Below are 20,011 nucleotides of genomic sequence, written 5' to 3' on the forward strand. Positions count from 1 at the left end.
TTAAGCCATCAAGTGAAGATTATGTTTGTAATCCTATCGGATGACCCCTTGTTTAAACCATCAAGTGCAAGATTAAGTTTGTATCCTATTGGATTACTTCTTGTGTAAACCATCAAGGGCCAGTTTATGTGTGTAATCCTATTGCCTGACAACTTGTGTAAACCATCAAGTGCAAGATTACGTTTATAATCCTTATGGATGACTCCTGGTGAAAAAAATTGTCCAAAGAGTTTATAGTCTTAAAGAATTCAAAAAAGTATGTTTAAGTGCAGTTTTTTTCATTTTACAGCAATTCTCTGACTCTAGTTACATCTTTCATTGACTTCCAAGAATAAGAGATTGTGAGGAGTCCAAACTTTTGCCCAACAAGTCACAGATGCAGCAACTATGTATCGCAATGGCTATGGAGCAAGATGACCTTATGATCAGCATTCAAGATGTCTGTCACCATTTACCAGTCTCACGAGAGACTTCTGGCTCCATGGGACATGTAGTCCTTCTTGTCTCCACTCGGGTGTTCAGCATAGCGTGTGCATCTGAGACAGGAACCCCCTCTAAAGTAACTTTGTACACCTTGTAATCCTCTTCTGCTCTTGAAGAGGTATATCTTCAAAAGATTCTTCTATGTACAGCAGCTTTTTATCACCAACATTCAAGACCTCATGAGGATAGTCAAGCTCAGTTTCTTCTGGATTTCAAAGAGTCTCTTTCGACAGCAACCATTGTGAATTTGAGACCTTGAGTTTAGAAACTACATGAAAGAAATGTTATGAGCCACTTCCTTAATACATGGAAGCCTACTAAGTTGAATATTGTACAGGTAGCCACTAAGCATGGGCGAATTTTGCGAATCTCGCGTTTGCGAATTTTGCGTATTTGCGAACTCGCAATCTGCAAAATCCGCGAATTCTCGCGAATTTGCGGATTTTTTTTTTGTGTTCGCGCGGGTTTCTGCCAGTTCGCGAGGGTTTTGTACAATTTCCCAAACGCGAACTTACCTGTCGGGTCGCAAGTTTTGCGAACTTGTTGTTTCTACGTGTCCAGCCTGTTTGGGACACTCTTCTTCATCACTGCCACTCTCTGTCACCACTGCCACTCTCTGACTACTCATGCCACCCTCTGGCCCACCCATGCCACCCTCTGTTTCATCACAGCACCCTCTGGTTGTCCAGTGTACATTATTGTGGCAAAGCAAAGCACACCTTCCCTGCCTCAAGTGACCTGAATTAATTTGGGGCTGATTAATGTGTCACAGAATATTTTTTTAGCTGGCACCTGCTTCCTTAGTGCTTCCTGATTAGTGATCTTTTGCACTTGCTAAGTGCTTTCATTGTTGCAAAATTAGTTACAACACCTGCCCTGCCCCAACTGACAATAATGAATTAGGGGCTGATTAATGTGTCACTGGGTTTGAACTTCCAGCCTGGCTCCTGCTTGTCTGCCTTAGCTGTAATTCAGGACCTTTGTGTAACTATTCTGAGGGTCAGAGCAGGGTCACATAATAGTTGCAAGTAGGCAACTGAACTCTGGAGGGGCCCCTCAGGAAGCACTACAGGAAATGGCTACTAATGATGAGCTTGAACTTTTGAACCTGGTAAGTAGTTTCAGTTTTGCTAAGATCGTATTTCTGCAATTTAGCGCTTATTCAAGGGGCGCGAAGTTGAACTGGGAAGCCGCGAACTCGCGCGAACAGTGCGAGCAAGCCATAAAATCCGCTGCTCGCGGATTTGCGGATTTTGCAGGAAATTCGCGAATCTCGCGGATTGCGAATTTACCGAAAATCCGCAAAATCCGCGAGCGTAACGGATTTTCCGCCCATGCTTAGTAGCCACTAATAATGAACTTTACGCTCTCCATAAGTATTAATGGAGTGATGTGACAAATTTGCTAACAGTTCAAACTGTAATAGATATGCAGTGCCATTAGCCCCTAAACGTTTTTCAAAAGAGTTAAACACATTTTACCATAGACGAGAGCCATATCGGAGTCAACTGAAGTAACTATACTTTCAAAAAATGTTGGTCCATAGAGCCAAAATAAACATAATAAAAATTTGGATCATTTTCATCAGAATTTTATTGTCATCTGAGGTTTGCTAAAAAGAGACCACTCAGTTGCATCCATTCCTTCACTATGTGTAGTTTACCTGAGTAGGCGTGTGGTATCCTCAAAAACAGAATCAATTCTTCACCAAACGTTAGGAAATTCAACATCCTTAGTAAATGACCAGTGTTCATCTCTCTTACCACAGACAGTAGAAAGTTCTCAATACAGACAGAAAAGGTTGCAGTAATGATTTTCTAGAAGCAAGAAGGGTCAACCTGGAGGCTTCAGTGCACTTTCATGAGTTTTAGTTAAACAACTGGAAAAATAGAAGGATCTTGTTTGTGAAAAGAAATATTGTGAGATGAATAATCTATTTTTCATAGTTACTTCATGTTCTAATACGGAGAACATCCTTTACGATGCAACTATTACCCCGCACTACCATTACAACGCGGGGATTACAACGAAAGTCGTTACAACGACTTTCGCTGGAGGGCGCTGTTGGATAGGGAATAGTTTAATTTTCTATCCAACACCTTCCCTACTATCCACGGGGACTGGAGTTGGAATAGAAAATTAAACTATTCCACTATCCAGCGCCCCCCAACGCAAGTCGTTGTTACGACTTGCATTGTAATCCCCGCGTCGTAATGGCATGCGGGGTAAAAGCATGCGTTGTACTGACATACAACCTCTAATACTTGTACTATAAGAGTCCCGTCTTCCATTGTTGGATCAAAGTTTAGCAATACGTAACTCTTTCCATAAACAGACATTGCTGTGCTTCTTGCTCCTAGCCCTCTGCTCTCATTCCTTTGAAAATTGATTAAATGTTGGTGTTCAATGTTTAATCTTGAAAGGCACGTCCCTTGCGTAGTTTTGAATATGTCGTCTGCTTCCTCCCCTCTTGTTTTTCTACCTATGTTGGCTCTTAGTCTGAAAAAGAATTGTTTGAGGATTTAGGAGTTGATATTCAATGATATTTCCACTCTTTCTTCGATTGTGAACCTGATACGGTGGTTGTTGAATCTCCTGCGTCTATTTGTGCTTAAGCTGCACATCCTACTGCCCCATTGAACCCCTCAGCCAGTGGTGTCCGCCTGCCCCCTCAGGTTCCTCAACTCTTTGACCTGCGCCTGCTCCAGAGGGATACCGTTGAATTTGTTACGGATACCCCAAACATTGCTCTCGGGTTCTTCCACCTTGGTCACCTGCTCTGCTCTGTTCCTTTATGTTTTGCTGCAGATCACTCCGCATCATACCTCCCAAGAGACTGTTGCAGCCTAGGGATGACCCTTGTCTCTGTCTTTTGCTCACCATCAGAGGAAGGATTCGCAATGTGTCGGTAGCCGGCCTCTCACCTTCCTCCGTGATCGGGACCTGACTGTGCCCACACCTCTAGCTGCCGATGATGCAGTGAGTACCATCTAACACGACACCTACTGGTTGTCTTGCAGTTTCTCAGAGTCAGTAAAAGCAGTTCTTCCATATTGCGCTACAAGGTGGCCGCATCCAATAACTAGGTTTAGTATATGATTCTCCAGCATTGGATCTTTCATAGATTCACATGCTTGAATAATTCCCAGATAGCCCATGGGATGCCAACCTAGTCGAGGGAATCTGAACTTTAGCATCTTGAGGCCACCACTATGCTATGAGCTTTACTTTTTAAACTTCCTTGATTTATAATTCAATATTAAATACAATTCTTATGAAGTATATTTGGTATAGCTTGAATTTGCGTTTGTGCTTGTGTAACCAGCAGGGAAAACATTTTAAATGGAAGGTGAAGCCTGGTAATACCAATAAACCAATGGCCTTAAAGAGCAATAACAAAGAACCAATGAAAAGTGAGAGCCATGGCACTGGAATGTGTGGTCTCTGTGTAGGTGAGGTGCAATCATATTTGTATAAGCTGACTGTGTACCAGTGCTATTGCAAACATCCGATAGATTGAAAACAACTGGAGTGCTCCGCAGGGCTCATGACACTCTGGTCAGTCCAACACCCCCTCCCCTGCCCTGAGACCCCACCCCCAGAGAGTTCTGCAGGGCCCATGGCATCCAGGTGAGTCCAACAACCCCCCCTACCTCCCCCAGAGAGTTCTGCAGGGCCCATAGCACTCTGGTCATTCCAACATCACAACCTGCCCCCTACCAAACACTTTAGGAGAGCTCTTTAATCTGGCATCAAACTAAAACTTAATGTACTTCCTAGTTCTGGAATGAACACAAAGGGCCTGATTCTGATGCGGTTAGGAAGGCCTCCTAACAGCATTTGTTCTGTCGAAATTGGATCGGGAAGGTGTCTTTCTGACTGACTCTTAAAGGTTTCTGACCAACCGAGTATGATGCAAATTAGGCGTTAGGAATATCCCAATCCTAACCTGACAACATCTGGAATGACTGAGCCGTACGGAGCAGTATTGTACGTCTCTACAGGCCACGATGACCGAGTACGATGCTGGATTTGGACAGCCTTTCCGAATCGTACCATCAGACACGAATCAGCAGTCAGAATCAGACCCCTGCACCCGGAGCCTTCCCAATCCGGCCTGTGGGAGGTACCCATGGGTCTGAGGACCAGCCATGCACAGTGTGACAGGCACCAGGGGTGCCCACCACAGTGTGCCCAATTTTCCCCAGCCACCCCTTTCTTCAATGGGAGCCTATGCATTGCATCGGAACAAAGGCTCCCATTGAAGTCAATGGGGGTCCAACCAAATCGTATCTGGAAGCATCCGGATGCATTGTACTCGGTTGGCCGGACTCTCCTGATCCGATTCAGTCAGAAACTATTCCCAAACCCATTTGGTCGGGAAGCTTTCCAAACCACATCAGAATCTTCCCCAAAGTGTTAAAAACAAGAAGCCAACCTGGTGAAACATACCCAGTATGGATGGGCCCTGACTTCAGAAGACTTCCCATGCACTGGAGAGTCGTTTGCTCCTTGAATCATCTGTAGTCGCCCCTCCTCCTTGGGTACCCTTTTGTCCACATCATGAGGCTGTGCCATCCTTTCACCAGTGAACCACAACCAGTCCTTTTCTCTTACAGATAATCTTCTGCTCTCTCGGATACAATCACCTGGGCCTGGTGGACGAGTATGGGCGGATTTTTATGCAAGGAAACAACAGGTATGGGCAGCTGGGAACAGGAGATAAAATTGACCGCGGTGAACCCACACAGGTGAGACACAGGAGCGGCGCGCCCCCCTCCTGCGCCGCGTGCTTCTGAATGTGGGTGGGTGGACACACGGTGGTCTGTGGGAGGGGGGTGCTGGACTGGTCAGAGTGTAGAGGGAGAATGATACCGTTTTAAAAGGCACATCTTTAGGTATGGAGGCCAAGTGTCTATGCAGCAGGATAGGGTAAGAGCAGGGGGATATACAACAAGGAGCAGAAAGAACCAGGAGCCATTAGGTGAAGCAGAAAAATACACATTGCAAAGAAGTCTAGAGGAGCCCATTGATAGTGATGCAAAGCAAAGACTGTTCAGCACAGGAGCATGGCATAGAATGTACACTGGAAACACAAGAAGATGATGGATGGAGCGCTGAAACTTTTCAGACACTCACCCCCAGTCACTGATCTGGGTTGAATCCATCATTGTTCTTCTGCTCACTTCACCACCTCAGTTTGGACCCAGCCATATGCAAATCAGTTGTCACCCTGCTCTAATGGGAACAGTCCACCCAAATTGCCAAGTCAGGTCTTCTCTGAACCAGAAACAAGTATCCTGGGACCGGTAATAACCCTCATTGGCCAGGCTAGCTTGAATCCAGTGACAAAGTGAGCAAGGGACCCACGTCTGGGCATACCCGGCGAACAAAGCAAACACAAGGAGATGATGGACGAGCACTGAAACTTTCCAGACACTCACCCCCAGTCACAGATCTGCGTTGAATCCATCATCAGTCTTTAGCTCACTTCACCACCCCAGTTCAGGCCCAGCTATATGCAAATCAGTCTTGACCCTGTACCTCATGGGAACAGTCCAGCCCAAACTGCCAAGCCAGGTCTTCCCTGGACCAGAAACAAGCATCCTGGGACCGGTGTCTGAATAACACCCCTCATCAGCCAGGCTGATGTGAGGCCAAGTTGTCAGACCTAGGTTATATAGTGCTGCACGAAACAAGATCTAGGGTGTAGGAAAGAAGAACTAGCATTAGCAGCGCAGACATAGCAATGCCTAGTAAGACCAAGGGTGCAGGAATGAAGAACTAACATGCGCAGACATAGCAAGGCCTATGTTATATAGTGCTGCTTGAAGCAAGACCAAGGGTGCAGGAACGAAGTGTTTGAGTGTGTATATATACTGTTGCAAAGAGGTGAGCGTCTATATATAAATTCAATCCGTGATCAAGATCGCGGTGTGCGATCGAAACGCGTCTGGGGCGGACACTTGTCTGTTTCACTTGTGGTGAGGTCAATAAAAAAGAATGGCGAATCCTTTGTCCAGGACTCTGTAAAGATGCTTTGTGGTCCGTACCTGTGCTGCAAACCTCCCTCAGTGTATGTGTGTTTATATATATATATATGTGTGTGTGTATGTATATATATATATATATATATATATATATACATACATAAACACATTTATACGAAGTGCAGCTACACTGGTAACAGTCTTTTATGTCTATTCATCACGTGCACTGTTGTAGGGTGTTTTTGCGGCCGAAACTCGTTACCTGCAACTTAGAAGCAGGAGGTTTTAAAGTTATATACAAAACCATCTAAATAAAGCCCTCTGACAAGGGCAGCAATATCGTGATCTTCAATAAAGAACATTACGAACAAGAAGCACACAGACAATTGAAAGACAAAGAGTGCTACATCATCATTCAAAGAACAGAGTATGTAAAGAGTATCAGTGACGTCCATGGAATGCTAATCGAATGGAAGGAGGAAGGCATGCTCAATGCTGATGAGTTCGCATTTCTACATTGTGAATCACTGGTCCTGCCCACTTTTTATCACCTCCCCAAAATCCACAAGCACGCCAAAAGACCGCCAGGGCACCCAATTGTATCTTCAATTGGGTGTCTTTTGGAAAATACATCTCGTTTCATAGACTGGTATCTTGCTCCCATTGTGAAAGATTTACCGTCATACATGAGAGATACACAGGATTTTCTCTGTATTATGGACAATATCAGTTGGGATGAAAACATGCTTTTAATCACATTGGATGTGGTAAATCTATACACCTGTATAGCCCATGAGACTGGCTTAATGACAATCAAATGGTTTTTAGATAAAAAGCCAGAAAAATACAGGTCACACAGCAACATGATAATTAGCATGATACGCTTCTGTTTATACCACAACATCTTTCTTTTTTCAAACCAATTATACAAACAGATCAGGGGTACATCGATGGGCTCGTGCTTTTCCCCCAGTTACGCGAACTTGTTCGTGGGCTGGTGGGAGAAGCACGCAGCATGGGTTGAGATCAATGAGGCATGGACAGATAACATTTTAATGTGGACCAGATACATAGATGATCTTTTTATTATTTGTTGTGGAGATCGTACCTCGGCTGAGGAGTACATCTCCAAACTGAATGACAATAGGATGAACCTGAAATTTACAAGCACTATAAGTGAGACTAGCATTTGTTATTTGGATTTGGAGGTCTATATAAACAACAATACCCTCCAAACAAGACTCCATAGGAAACCAACAGCTGGTAACGCCGTTCTGCATGCAGCGAGTTACCACCCAAAGAGTCTGATAAAAAACGTCCCCTATGGCGAATTATTACGCCTAAAAAGAAATTGTTCAGTAGAAACCAATTTTCAACAAGCCAGTAATGAGGCGAACAACAGGTTCCTGAGCAGGGGATATTCCAAAAACCTACTGCGACAGGCTTCCAACAAAGCATCTACGATCCATAGGAGGGATCTCCTGGTGCCTAAAATAGCGCCTAAAGTGGAGGAGGAGGTGAGAATGATCACCAAATTTAACACAAAATCAGGCGATCTGGTTCACTCTTTCAAGAAAAATTGGCATATTTTGACAACTGACAGCATTTTGAAAAACATCTATCTAAGCAGCCGTTAATAACTTATCGGCGCTGTCAATCACTGTCTGGCCATCTTGTAAGTAGCCATTTTTCTCCAGAGCCACAGCCCACTAACCGATCGAACCTGAAAGGTTTCTTCCCCTGTTTGCGCTGTAAAGCCTGCAAAGGGAGTAGAAAAACTTTAGAATGCCCAGGCAGAACAGGTGAAGAGAGACCCAACAGGAAAATCAACAAACTATTAAATTGCAATTCAGAATATACCGTTTACTGTCTAGTGTGCCCATGCAAAAGAAGATACATAGGGAGCACCATTAACCCCACAAAGCTTAGGATACTTGAACACATGCGAGCAATCGTTAACAAAGATAAGTCATAACCGGTTGCCCAGCATTTTGCGGAATTTCATCAGAGCAATAGAGACCTGCTAAGCTTTTACTGTATCGATCAAGTAAATCGTTTAGAACGTGGGGGAGACAGAGAAATGGCACTCAGAATTTTGGCGTCAAGATACATCATTGACTTAAAAACTATGACACCATGGGGCCTTAATAACGATGAGGAATTGTGGGTCCATCTGTGAACATACACATGGGATCATGAATATTAGAATAAGATACTTTTGTCCATACAGGGCTACATAACAAGAATGGTGAATAAACAATGACTTTTAGGTCTGATGTAAATATAAAAAATGCATATAGGGGGATACACCCCCACAAGTCTAAACAAACTAAGATTACTTATGGTTATATTAGGACCTGATGTCTTGTTATCATATATCCCAGAAAGTATCAAGCAAATAATGATGTGTACTGTAATTATGAAATGTTTGTTGTCTGTAATGTTTTTAAATGAGCACTTAGCACTTTATCTTTTACGCCATTGCCTATGTTTTACTCTGTAAATAGAGGACAAATATATGTTTAAAGATGGCCGCCACGTTGACAGAATGGTACATCATCGATGTCAATGATTTTTGTTTCGGCCAATAGGCTTAAAATGGCGTCACTTTACAAACACAAACTGACACTGACGAAGCTAGATTAGCGAAACGCGTCTGTCAGGGGTGAAGGGGGGTTTGCATTAAAATCCCTGCTTTATTGCTGCCAACTGCTGAGAGCAAACACCACTCTGCAAGGCGTCTGCTCCGGCACAAGGGTTCTGCATGATTTTGGATTTTAAGCGGCCTTCCCGGGTCGCGGAACGAGCCTGCCGCTTGTCTGAGCGGTTCCGTGGCGATGACATTGAGCATCGCGGATCACAGAACGGACCGGAGCAGACGCCTTGCAGAGTGGTGTTTGCTCTCAGCAGTTGGCAGCAATAAAGCAGGGCAGAGTCTTCATCGGGAGAGTTGCCTTGTAACAATGACATTTGGGCTCCGGTGAAAGCACCCATTGTGGTTTCAAATGGCGAGGACTACAACCCCCATAATGCCAAATTGACGACGCCTAGTGGGGCGGGGGCTTGTTAATGAATCCAGGTGCCGAAATAACGCTTTCCTGCCAGCCCTTCACACGAGCCACTGACGAAGGGATTTCACTCCTGAAACGCGTTTGGCTGGAATTATGGCTGCAGTTTGTTTTTACTCACCTGAAGGATGGTTTGCCAGCAAGCTGCCAATAAAAGAATTTTGCTGAGATGAGGTGTCCGTGTGGCTCAATCCACAAGGGTTCTGCATGATTTTGGATTTTAAGCGGCCTTCCCGGGTCGCGGAACGAGCCTGCCGCTTGTCTGAGCGGTTCCGTGGTGATGACATTGAGCATCGCGGATCACAGAATGGACCGGAGCAGACGCCTTGCAGAGTGGTGTTTGCTCTCAGCAGTTGGCAGCAATAAAGCAGGGCAGAGTCTTCATCGGGAGAGTTGCCTTGTAACAATGACATTTGGGCTCCGGTGAAAGCACCCATTGTGGTTTCAAATGGCGAGGACTACAACCCCCATAATGCCAAATTGACGACGCCTAGTGTGGCGGGGGCTTGTTAATGAATCCAGGTGCCGAAATAACGCTTTCCTGCCAGCCCTTCACACGAGCCACTGACAAAGGGATTTCACTCCTGAAACGCGTTTGGCTGGAATTATGGCTGCAGTTTGTTTTTACTCACCTGAAGGATGGTTTGCCAGCAAGCTGCCAATAAAAGAATTTTGCTGAGATGAGGTGTCCGTGTGGCTCAATCCACAAGGGTTCTGCATGATTTTGGATTTTAAGCGGCCTTCCTGGGTCGCGGACGAGCCTGCCGCTTGTCTGAGCGGTTCCGTGGCGATGACATTGAGCATCGCGGATCACAGAACGGACCGGAGCAGACGCCTTGCAGAGTGGTGTTTGCTCTCAGCAGTTGGCAGCAATAAAGCAGGGCAGAGTCTTCATCGGGAGAGTTGCCTTGTAACAATGACATTTGGGCTCCGGTGAAAGCACCCATTGTGGTTTCAAATGGCGAGGACTACAACCCCCATAATGCCAAATTGACGACGCCTAGTGGGGCGGGGGCTTGTTAATGAATCCAGGTGCCGAAATAACGCTTTCCTGCCAGCCCTTCACACGAGCCACTGACGAAGGGATTTCACTCCTGAAACGCGTTTGGCTGGAATTATGGCTGCAGTTTGTTTTTACTCACCTGAAGGATGGTTTGCCAGCAAGCTGCCAATAAAACAATTTTGCTGAGATGAGGTGTCCGTGTGGCTCAATCCACAAGGGTTCTGCATGATTTTGGATATATATATATATATATACATATATATATATACATATATATATATATATATATATATATATATATATATATATATATATATATATATATATATATATATATATATATATATATATATATATATATATCGAACACCAGTCTAAACTTTCCATCAAAAGAAGGCACTGACTCCGTGAATACTTCTCAAAGTAAGATTTCTTTAATCCAAATGCAACAGCTCAGACGCGTTTCGGCAGATTCCACCATTGAAAGAGAGAGGGAGCGTCATAAATAAGTGTGTTTGTGTATAGTGTTGTAAACAGGTGTGTTTATATATATTTTTGTAAACAGGTCAGGTGTGTGTGTGTGCATATATATATATATATATATATATATATATTGCTGTATACAGGTGTGTAAAACTAAATAAAACACCCCCTCCCTCCAAAAGCCCCAAATAAAACAACCCTTCCCTCCAAAAGCCGTAAAAAACAACTACAATAACATTTTAGATAAATAAAATAAATGGTACTTACCCACAGCGGTACGTCCTCCTCTGCAGCCGCGGTCCGTGCAGGTAACAGCAGTGGTGCGGTGGGGCCATGTACGGGAGATTTCGAGTGACAATGCCGAGAGGAAATGAATTATTTATTTAATTTGCCCTCTGCATCGTCCCTCGGAATCCCCCCTTACACTGCCCCACAGCAGTTACTTGCACGGACCCGGCTGCTCCTCTGTGTTCCACTTCTGAATCTGCAGTCTGCTGTGAAGAGGTCGACCTCCCCTAACCAATCCAGATGCTCCTCTCATGCTATTAACCAGCATGAGAGAAGTGCCTAGATTGGATGGAGTGGGCTGGCTGCTTCTCTCTTTCAGGCCCTGGAGGCCTGTGCTTGGTCTACACCCTGCTGGGCGGAGAGCTTCAAAGTGCGCATGTCACTTTGGCTGGCGCAAGACAGCTGGCCAAAGGGACATGCACCCTTTGTAGTGTCTAGCCAGCCACTGCCTCAGTCCTCCATTCTGCCATTTGGCAGCAGAGGACACGCGTGGCATGTCTCTGGGCTCGGGGTAGACTGACTGCTGCAGTGCGCTCATGACATTTTTTCATTGTCCTTTTATTTTTTCCTGTGCTGCCCGCAATAGACAGGGGGCGACCTTCTTCCGCCCTCGTGAAGAAACAGCTGCCGATTTATATATATATATATATATCATCAGCTTTTGGGGGAGCTGCTATCCCAGCTGGAGGTCCTTTCGGGACACATCTGTCATCAAAGTGTTGTAAACCATACGGTTCTACCGCCGGAGGGGTAGATTCTGCTCTGCGACCTCTTACAAATAAGGACATAATTTGTTTACTGACCTACCAATAACCTTTGATATTTCCCCTTAGTTGAATGGATGGATGGATGGATGGATGGATGAAGGACAATACCGACATGCTTAAAAAACCTCGTAGTGTGCCTCGTTTTGGGCCAGCTGAGGTAATGTTCCATGTTTGGAGTCTTCCTGAGAGATTGAGAGCAATCTCAGGGTACAACTATTAGGACTTAAAGGACCAGTTATATTGTTTGATATTGTTTCCATGTGTTGTAGAGTACTGTGATGTCACTGGTTCATTTAGCACTTAAGAAAACCTTCTACTAACATAAAGCTAAGATCATAATCACTTCGAAAGCTGCCACGTGTGCACCTGGGCACTGCCGCCTCTCTCTCTCTCTGTAGGTGCGCTACCTGAAGCGGCCCATCGACATCTGGTGCGGCTTGAACCACTCCCTGGTCCTCACCCAAGGGGCCGACTTCAGCAAGGAGGTGCACGGCAGCGGATGCGGGGCAGGCGGGAGGCTGCCGGGCTGGCTGAAGGGCAGCGCCTCATTCGTCAAGCTGCATGTCAAGGTCAGTGAGTGCTCAGGTGGCACCCATGGGCATGGGAAGGGGAGGCACCTTGGAGAAGACAGGGAGGCTGAACTGGCCTCACCAACCCTCCCCCCCCCCCCCTCAAGCGCCTTGAGACCCTCTGGGTGAGTAGTGCGCTATACAAATCTCTGAACTTGAACTTGAACTCAAGAGGCCTGATTTGGAGGTGGTTGGTCAAAAAAGAGCTGCTGAGCTTTCAAGAAAGTGGTGAATTCTCTGCCAGTGGAGAAAAAATATTAGTTTCGAGTGTACCTCCATTACTATTTTAACACCTCTTTATGCCCCCTTAAACCATCCGTTTGAGATATTCTCTTCCCCTCAATGAGATATAGCTCTTTTTTCTGTTCCTAAGTTTCCCTTCACTGCTTTGCCCCACTACAGTCCTAGGCTGTGATTTTTAGCTTTGTCACATCATAGACTTTACTCCCTGCTGTTGTCTTTGCCTATTATTCTTAGATTTGGGCCCCCATACACATATATGACATTTCCTTTAAGCAAGCACTGGTAACCCATCTTGTCTGAATGGTCACCAATGAAACTATATTAGTGTCTTCTTATGCCCTCCCAACATTACCTCTTATTAAAGTATCATTCCCTGTTGAGTTTGTTATTTATTATTTCACCTTTCTGCAATAATCTTAGTGCAGTTCCTCACCTATGACTGCTGAACCTGTTCACCTGCCTCACTGTATCTTTACATTTGTGTTGCTTTACTGTTTTTATCACTGGTCGACTGACATTAGTCTATCCTTGGTTGTTCATCAGCACTTTGAAACCGGTTAGGGTGGAATCCATGCTAAATAAGCCATAACACATATATAATACATTGCCAAAGGGATGAACTCATGACTGCTGCTTTAGTTTTGTAAGAGATACAATCCTTCGTGGAGTCATATCTCAGCGGCACAAAAGACCTAGGGCCCGATGTAGGTAAATTCATTTTACCACTTCATAAATACCGATTCATATAAAAATAGTAAAATAGTAAAATGGAGGGGGGTGATGTAGGTATTTCAGATTCTGTAAATTCCGAATCGGTAATGCCCATTGATTCCTATGGGCATTGAAGCCCATAGGAATCAATGGGCATTACCGAATCGGTATTTACCGATTCGGTAAATACCGAATGTTGCAAGCGTGCAGGGGGTGTCACTTTGACACCCTCTAGCACCCCGAATTCAGGCACGTGTGACATGTGGCACACAGACATGCCTAAGGGCATGTCTGTCTGTCACATGGCACAGGTGTGCATGCACACATGTTCATGCACACCTGGATTCGGTATTTTACCACCCAATTGGATTGGGTGGTAAAATATCGATTCTGTAAGGCCTGTGGGACTCAGAAGAGTCCCACCTACATCTCCAAGTTACCGAATCAGTAAAAATACCGATTAAGTATTTTACCGATTCAGTAAATTTACTGATTCGGTAAATTTACCGAATCTGTAAAATAGGGTCCCTACATCACAAATGACCATTTACCGGTCGGTAACGGCCGAAATCGGCCGTTACCGGTCGGTAAATGGCCACCTACATCTGGCCCCTAATCTAATGGCTTTTCTGCTGGGACCATTTTTAACAGCTACACTTTTCAAATTCTATGTCACGTTCCATTTTTTTCAACACCACTGACTGGATGAACAAGTTATGATACATTTTCAAGACTTTCCAGAAAATCGCACAGGGATTAGTTTTCTAAACATTTGGCACAAGGACTTAGTCAATGGACTGAAATGACGCAGAGAACCCGGTGGTCCACAACATCCCATAAGCCACCGAGCATTACTAGTAAGGAACGTTTTAGGTACTGTAAGACTTCACAGGCATTGTTCATGGAAACCAGACCCTCTTTCATCATGAATAGACACACTCAAGAACACTAGGAAACTAGGAATATTTGTTCAAGATTTATTCAAATTAAAATCCTACCCCGGTGCACACAATATGAATAGTAACAATTATAAAAAATAAACAGTCACAATATCGGTAAAAAGGGTTGCGAGCGTGTATTCCTCCTTTCCCAATGTTGTAGTTCATTCCCATCAATGGGTATATTTTGCTTGAAAGAAGAAGATAGCACAGTACTAGTTAGTTCTAGTGAGCAAGGATCTTTTTATTGATGTTTTCACTAGGTTTCATCCATTTCCACTCCTTTTTCAGTTATTCATTGGGCAGCTGATTTACCCGGTGACCTTAGATCTGACGAAGACCGTTTTTCAAATTTGACTGTCTGCTGATGATGTTTATTTCACTGTGTGACAATGAATTAATTAATCGTGATACTTTGCTGCCCTGAAAAAAAGGAAAAAACAAAAATTAGCCTTGAGAAAGCCCTGGCCTTACTCGCCATACAAGGCGAAACACGTGTCGGCTGTTCGGCTCTTTTGTTTCCAAAGAAAAACTGCACAATGAATAACTGAAAAATGAGTGGAAATGGATGAAACCTAGTGAAAACATCAATAAAAAGTGCTATCTTCTACTTTCAAGCTAAATATACCCATTGATGGGAATGAACTACAACATTGGGAAAGGAGGAATACACGCTCGCAACCCTTTTTACCTATGTTCTCTAGAGGCTGGAGAGGTCCAGAGCCTTGAGTAAACTTTCCTCCGAGAAATATTTGGGATTCATGTCCAGTCTCAGGATTCCTGGACCGTTTCTTTCCTTCTTTAATAGTCACAATATCGGTCGGACGGTGGAAAAATAAATATTTTGTAAAGTTATGATGGTGTTTAAGGACTTCTTTACCTCAACAACCTGAAACCCTCCTTTCCCTAGGCTGAGCTAAACCTAGCACTAAAAGGGGCCCACTTGAGTTTCATAGATGGTCTGCACCCACACACCTTTTCTGAACAATAGAAGCAATGTTCAATAAAGGAACAGCAGCTTCTGTTCTTGTCTAAGTGGTTATGTTGTTGTCGAACTTGCAGATAAGAAGCTACGAGGACTTTAGGTGCTTTCTCATTAGTTTCAGAAAGGAAAGTTGTTTGTGGCTATTGGATGGCCTTCAGCCTCCTGTCCCTGGATACAGGTTCCTATCTAGTACCTGGAATTAAGTTATTCTGTATTTAATAAGGCTTCATTCCAGTTTATATACTCTGATTGAACATCTTCAAAATAAACAATTAATACTGAACCACCCCTATGCTTTCTTCGAGTTATTCTGTGAAATATAGCTCGCTGCTCAAACAATAACTGAGAATTCAAGATACTAATTTCTGGGAAGCCTTGTTCATTTTTTATCTGTGTCAAACGGGAATAATAACAATGTGTGAAATGTAACTCAAAACCTTTGTAGAACCCTGAAAGTCCATGGTACAAAAAAGGAAGGAAGGAGGTGGTGATGAATCTGCGGTTACAGAGAGCCCCCATCATCAGAAAGGTGTCAACGGTGTAGAACTTGTTCTGTTGGATACTTCTGACTGTAGATTCCTCACCTTTTGAATAGATACCAAAGCACTTTCCCACAATGGTAGAGGGACTAAGGAGTGGACATTCAGAAAGGCCTCCAGGACCGAGCGGCCTAAATGGCCTCCCTTGTGGACTTGATTGTCTAGAAAGTAATGCCTGATGAAGGTATGTTTCGGCACCCAGGTAGCAGCCTGGCAGATGTACATTATCAGAACTCCTCTTGCCATCACTGTTGCTACACCCTTGACTCAGTTGAAATGTGCCCAAAGGCCCTCAAAACATTAGGAAGATCCCTTGAAGGTTCAGCCATTTTATTTTGATGAGGTTGACGTTGGCTGTCTGAAAGTTGACCACTGTCTACGGGAGGTCCACAAACAACTGCCTTCAGGAGCCAGTCATCAAGGTGTTGACATACATGCAACTCTAACCTGCAAAAATGAGATGCGACCACTGGCATCATCTAAAACCTAAGGGGCAGATGTGATTCTGAAGGGTAGAACAGAAATGCTCTGACCCCAACACAAAATGGCAGGAAGCATCTCTAGGACACCATCCACTTCCCTGAATTCAAGGTGGAAGCAACATTCTCACCTTGTCCTTCCTCAGGAGGTGTTCGGAAGTCAAAGGTCCAGAATCAACATGAGTCCTCTATCTTTTTAAGGCACCCAAAATAATGGAAGAAGCATACCCTGCCCTTCTCCATCTCTGGAACCCTCTCTATGGCCCATTTGGCCAATAGTGAGCAATCTTCCAACACAAGGATGGAAGCATGATCTACTGAAGTGTGAGAAACAAAAATTTGGAAAATGGGGCAACTGTTAGGGAAGGGGAGGATGTGACCTTATTGAATGAGCTGCAGCACCTGTTGGTGTGAAGCTATAGAATGCCAGCCGCACAGAAAAAAAAATGTCTGCCACCGAATGACTACACCTAGCGCTCCAGCATAAGGAGAAGTAGCCTACTTCAGCAGTAGCCATGGGCTGGACTCTACCTGCTGGAGCTGTACCAGTTCTGATTTGTATATGACAGGTTACTGCCTGGAGCAGGGAAGTAGGCAAAAAACTGTGACTGGAACATTGTTTGAGTAACTGCATAAGCGGCACATTTTGTGAGCATCCCACCCATCGTCTTTGTGTTTCAGTGTTGCATACTGGTATCCCCTCACCTCCAGACCTGCAGACTAGGTTCCTCGCCCAGTATCTTCCCCTAGCAATTGCCTGTGTCTTGTTCCCACCTTCTCGAGATAGCCAAGCTCCCCTCCACCGAAATGAATTTGAGATAGAAACTTTAGGGAGAGAGTAAGCTAACGAGGAAAAAGAGAAGGAAGAAGGAGATAGGGATAAAATGGACAGGACTAGTGTTGAGCCGAATAGTACTCACAGCAAGTAGTGTAACAACTTCACTTAGAGGCTGCGAAGAGAGCACCAAAGCAGTCTCCTCCCCTAGCGAGCACCCGCTCAGTCATTACTCCTTCTCTGCGCCCTCATGTTTCCAAAGGACTGGAGAGAAGCAACGCCATTGGCTTGAATGCGAGGATCTCGTGGTTACCTTGGCTGCAACAAATATCTCTTGAATAAGCACTATAGCTATAGTTTGTCATCCCTCGTGGTGTTCATATGTGGGCAAGAAGAAGAGCTCAGGGAGCGCGGGCACCCAAATGAAGGCTTTATTAAGTATCAGATTTGTGGATGGATCATCCCCACTGGTAGAAGGGCAGATGGGGCATCTCACAATCAAATGGGAATCTCACAGGTGGGCAGTTGGCAGCTGCTCATGAGAGCCTTTTCCTGACCAGTGAGGAGATGCCCCTGTGTCAGTGTCTCACAGGTGGGCACAACAGTGGGGGTATGCCATCTTCCCACCTGATGTGCACCATTTCCCATCTTGAGTTTGGTCTGTTTACACCTCTCACTGCTGCTGTGATGCTGTCAACAGGGCACACAATGGAAATCATAGGAAGAGGCTGAAGCAGATGTGAACCACTGGAAGTGCCAGATTACACTGTGGTCTGACTGGGGACCCAGCAATGAACACTAGAAAGGCTGAACCTGCCTGGATGGGTGCTACCATTGGTTCTGTTGGGTCTCACAATTGCTTTGTAACAATAGTAGTTCACATTCAATTTCATTAGGAAAAATGAATCAAAGATACACCACACAGTATACTTATAAAACATTTATATATTATATGAACATCTTATCAGAAATATGGCTGCTATACAATCCAATTCATAACAAAAAATATTGAGAAAACGTTTTTAGACCAACAAAAATTGTGACATAAATAGTGACAGACATGAGCAACATGAATCACATTTCACAACAACCTAAAGGGCTTCGCAAAATTCATGATGTTCCGTCTTTTTAGATTTCAGGGTTGCTCAACTCCCGCCCCATATTAGTTTCACAGTTGTTTAGACAGGGGGAGTGCGCCAGATATAGACCATAATGACTTGAAGGTCTGTTTAGGAAAATTCATCAATGAAGACGGTGGACTCGTCCAGTTCTTGGATAGAGCCCAAATGCAATTATTCAGATAAGGTCCTTATTCAATGCAAGCGTGTGCTTGTTCCCCATGAGTGATTTTAGGGGAATATCTATATCTGTTTGTCCATTATGCATTTCTACACCATTCGCCATGAAACGTTGGGAAGTTGTTGAGTACACTCCCGCGAAGGTTTCTGGCAAAAAAGAAAAAAGAAATTGGTAAATATCGGCCCCCCAGGGCCCTCATAATCTTTCCAATACTGAACGTTTACAGTTTCCGGTGCGACTCGCTTTTGCAATGACCATCAACAAAGCACAAGGACAATCGCTGCAAGAGTGTGGACTAGATTTGGAGAATCCGTGCTTCTCACATGGACAACTGTATGTGGCCAGCACACGCGTCGGAAAACCTTCTGATTCATTTGTGTACGCACCAGACGGAAAAACAAAAAATACTGTGTATCCACAAGCACTCAAATAAATAAACAGAATTAAAACAACAATTTAAAATGTTTTCCATATTAAAATGAATAAGTTTCAATAAAAATGACACAATGTAAATTGAATGTTATCATAACAAGTTTCCTTAAATTTCCTTTCTTCTGAGATCGTAGCAACGCGCGACGGGTAAGCTAGTATAGAATAAATGCTAGAATTACTCTTGCAATTCTGTTTACGCTTGTGCTCACAATTCCCAACAAGTGTATATAATTTTTATTAGGCCACATCTATGCCAATTCATTTAGCACTGTGACTGCCATTTCCTGGAATATCTTCAGGCTATCGGTACTGGAATCATTCATCCAGATGGGTGAGCTCCTTTTTCCATAATTGGGTCCCTCCCTCAGCGGCATGATTCAATCTACTCATTGAGTAATTCTAGCATTTATTTTATATATTCCCCTAGAATCACTCATGGGGAACATGCACATCGCTTGCATTGAATATGGACCTTATTTGAATAGTTGCTTTCAGGCTCTATCCAAGAACTGGATGAGTCCACCACCTTCATTGGTGAATTTCCCCAAACACACCTTCCAGTCATTATGGTCTATTTCTGGTTCGGTACACCACAATTATTCATTCTTGTCCCTGTTTTTCTATAGGCTGTCTATATGTTTTTTCGCCAGTCCTGAAGAAGACTGGCTGTGATGTTTTTACAATAACACATACATCCCAGGTTGAAACGCCGACGTTACAGCCATTGCACGTCTTGAGTCACTCCCCCTATCTAAACAATTGTGAAAATAATATAGGGCGGGAGTTGAACAACCCTGAAATCTATAAAGACGGATCATCATGAATTTTGTGAAGCTCTTGATGTTGTTGTGGATGTGATTCATGTTGCACATGTCTATCACTATTTATGTCACCATTTTTGTTGGTCTAAAAACGTTTTCTCAATATGTTGTGTTATGAATTTGATTGTATAGCAGCCA

The 20,011-nt window shown here is 44.1% G+C and overlaps 1 protein-coding gene across 1 annotated transcript in view; it reads left to right on the plus strand.

Moving 5' to 3' along the window:
* Nucleotides 1-20,011, plus strand: part of FBXO24 (F-box protein 24) — a 142,601-nt gene that overhangs the window by 115,727 nt on the left and 6,863 nt on the right. Inside the window, exons 8-9 of the mRNA XM_086945721.1 lie at nt 5,103-5,234; nt 12,481-12,651. Of these exons, the coding sequence (XP_086801847.1) occupies nt 5,103-5,234; nt 12,481-12,651 (303 nt within the window). The remainder of the gene's footprint in view (nt 1-5,102; nt 5,235-12,480; nt 12,652-20,011) is intronic.

This window comes from Lissotriton vulgaris, chromosome 12, assembly GCF_964263255.1.
Source record: "Lissotriton vulgaris chromosome 12, aLisVul1.2, whole genome shotgun sequence".
In the NCBI taxonomy this organism is placed as follows: domain Eukaryota; kingdom Metazoa; phylum Chordata; class Amphibia; order Caudata; family Salamandridae; genus Lissotriton; species Lissotriton vulgaris.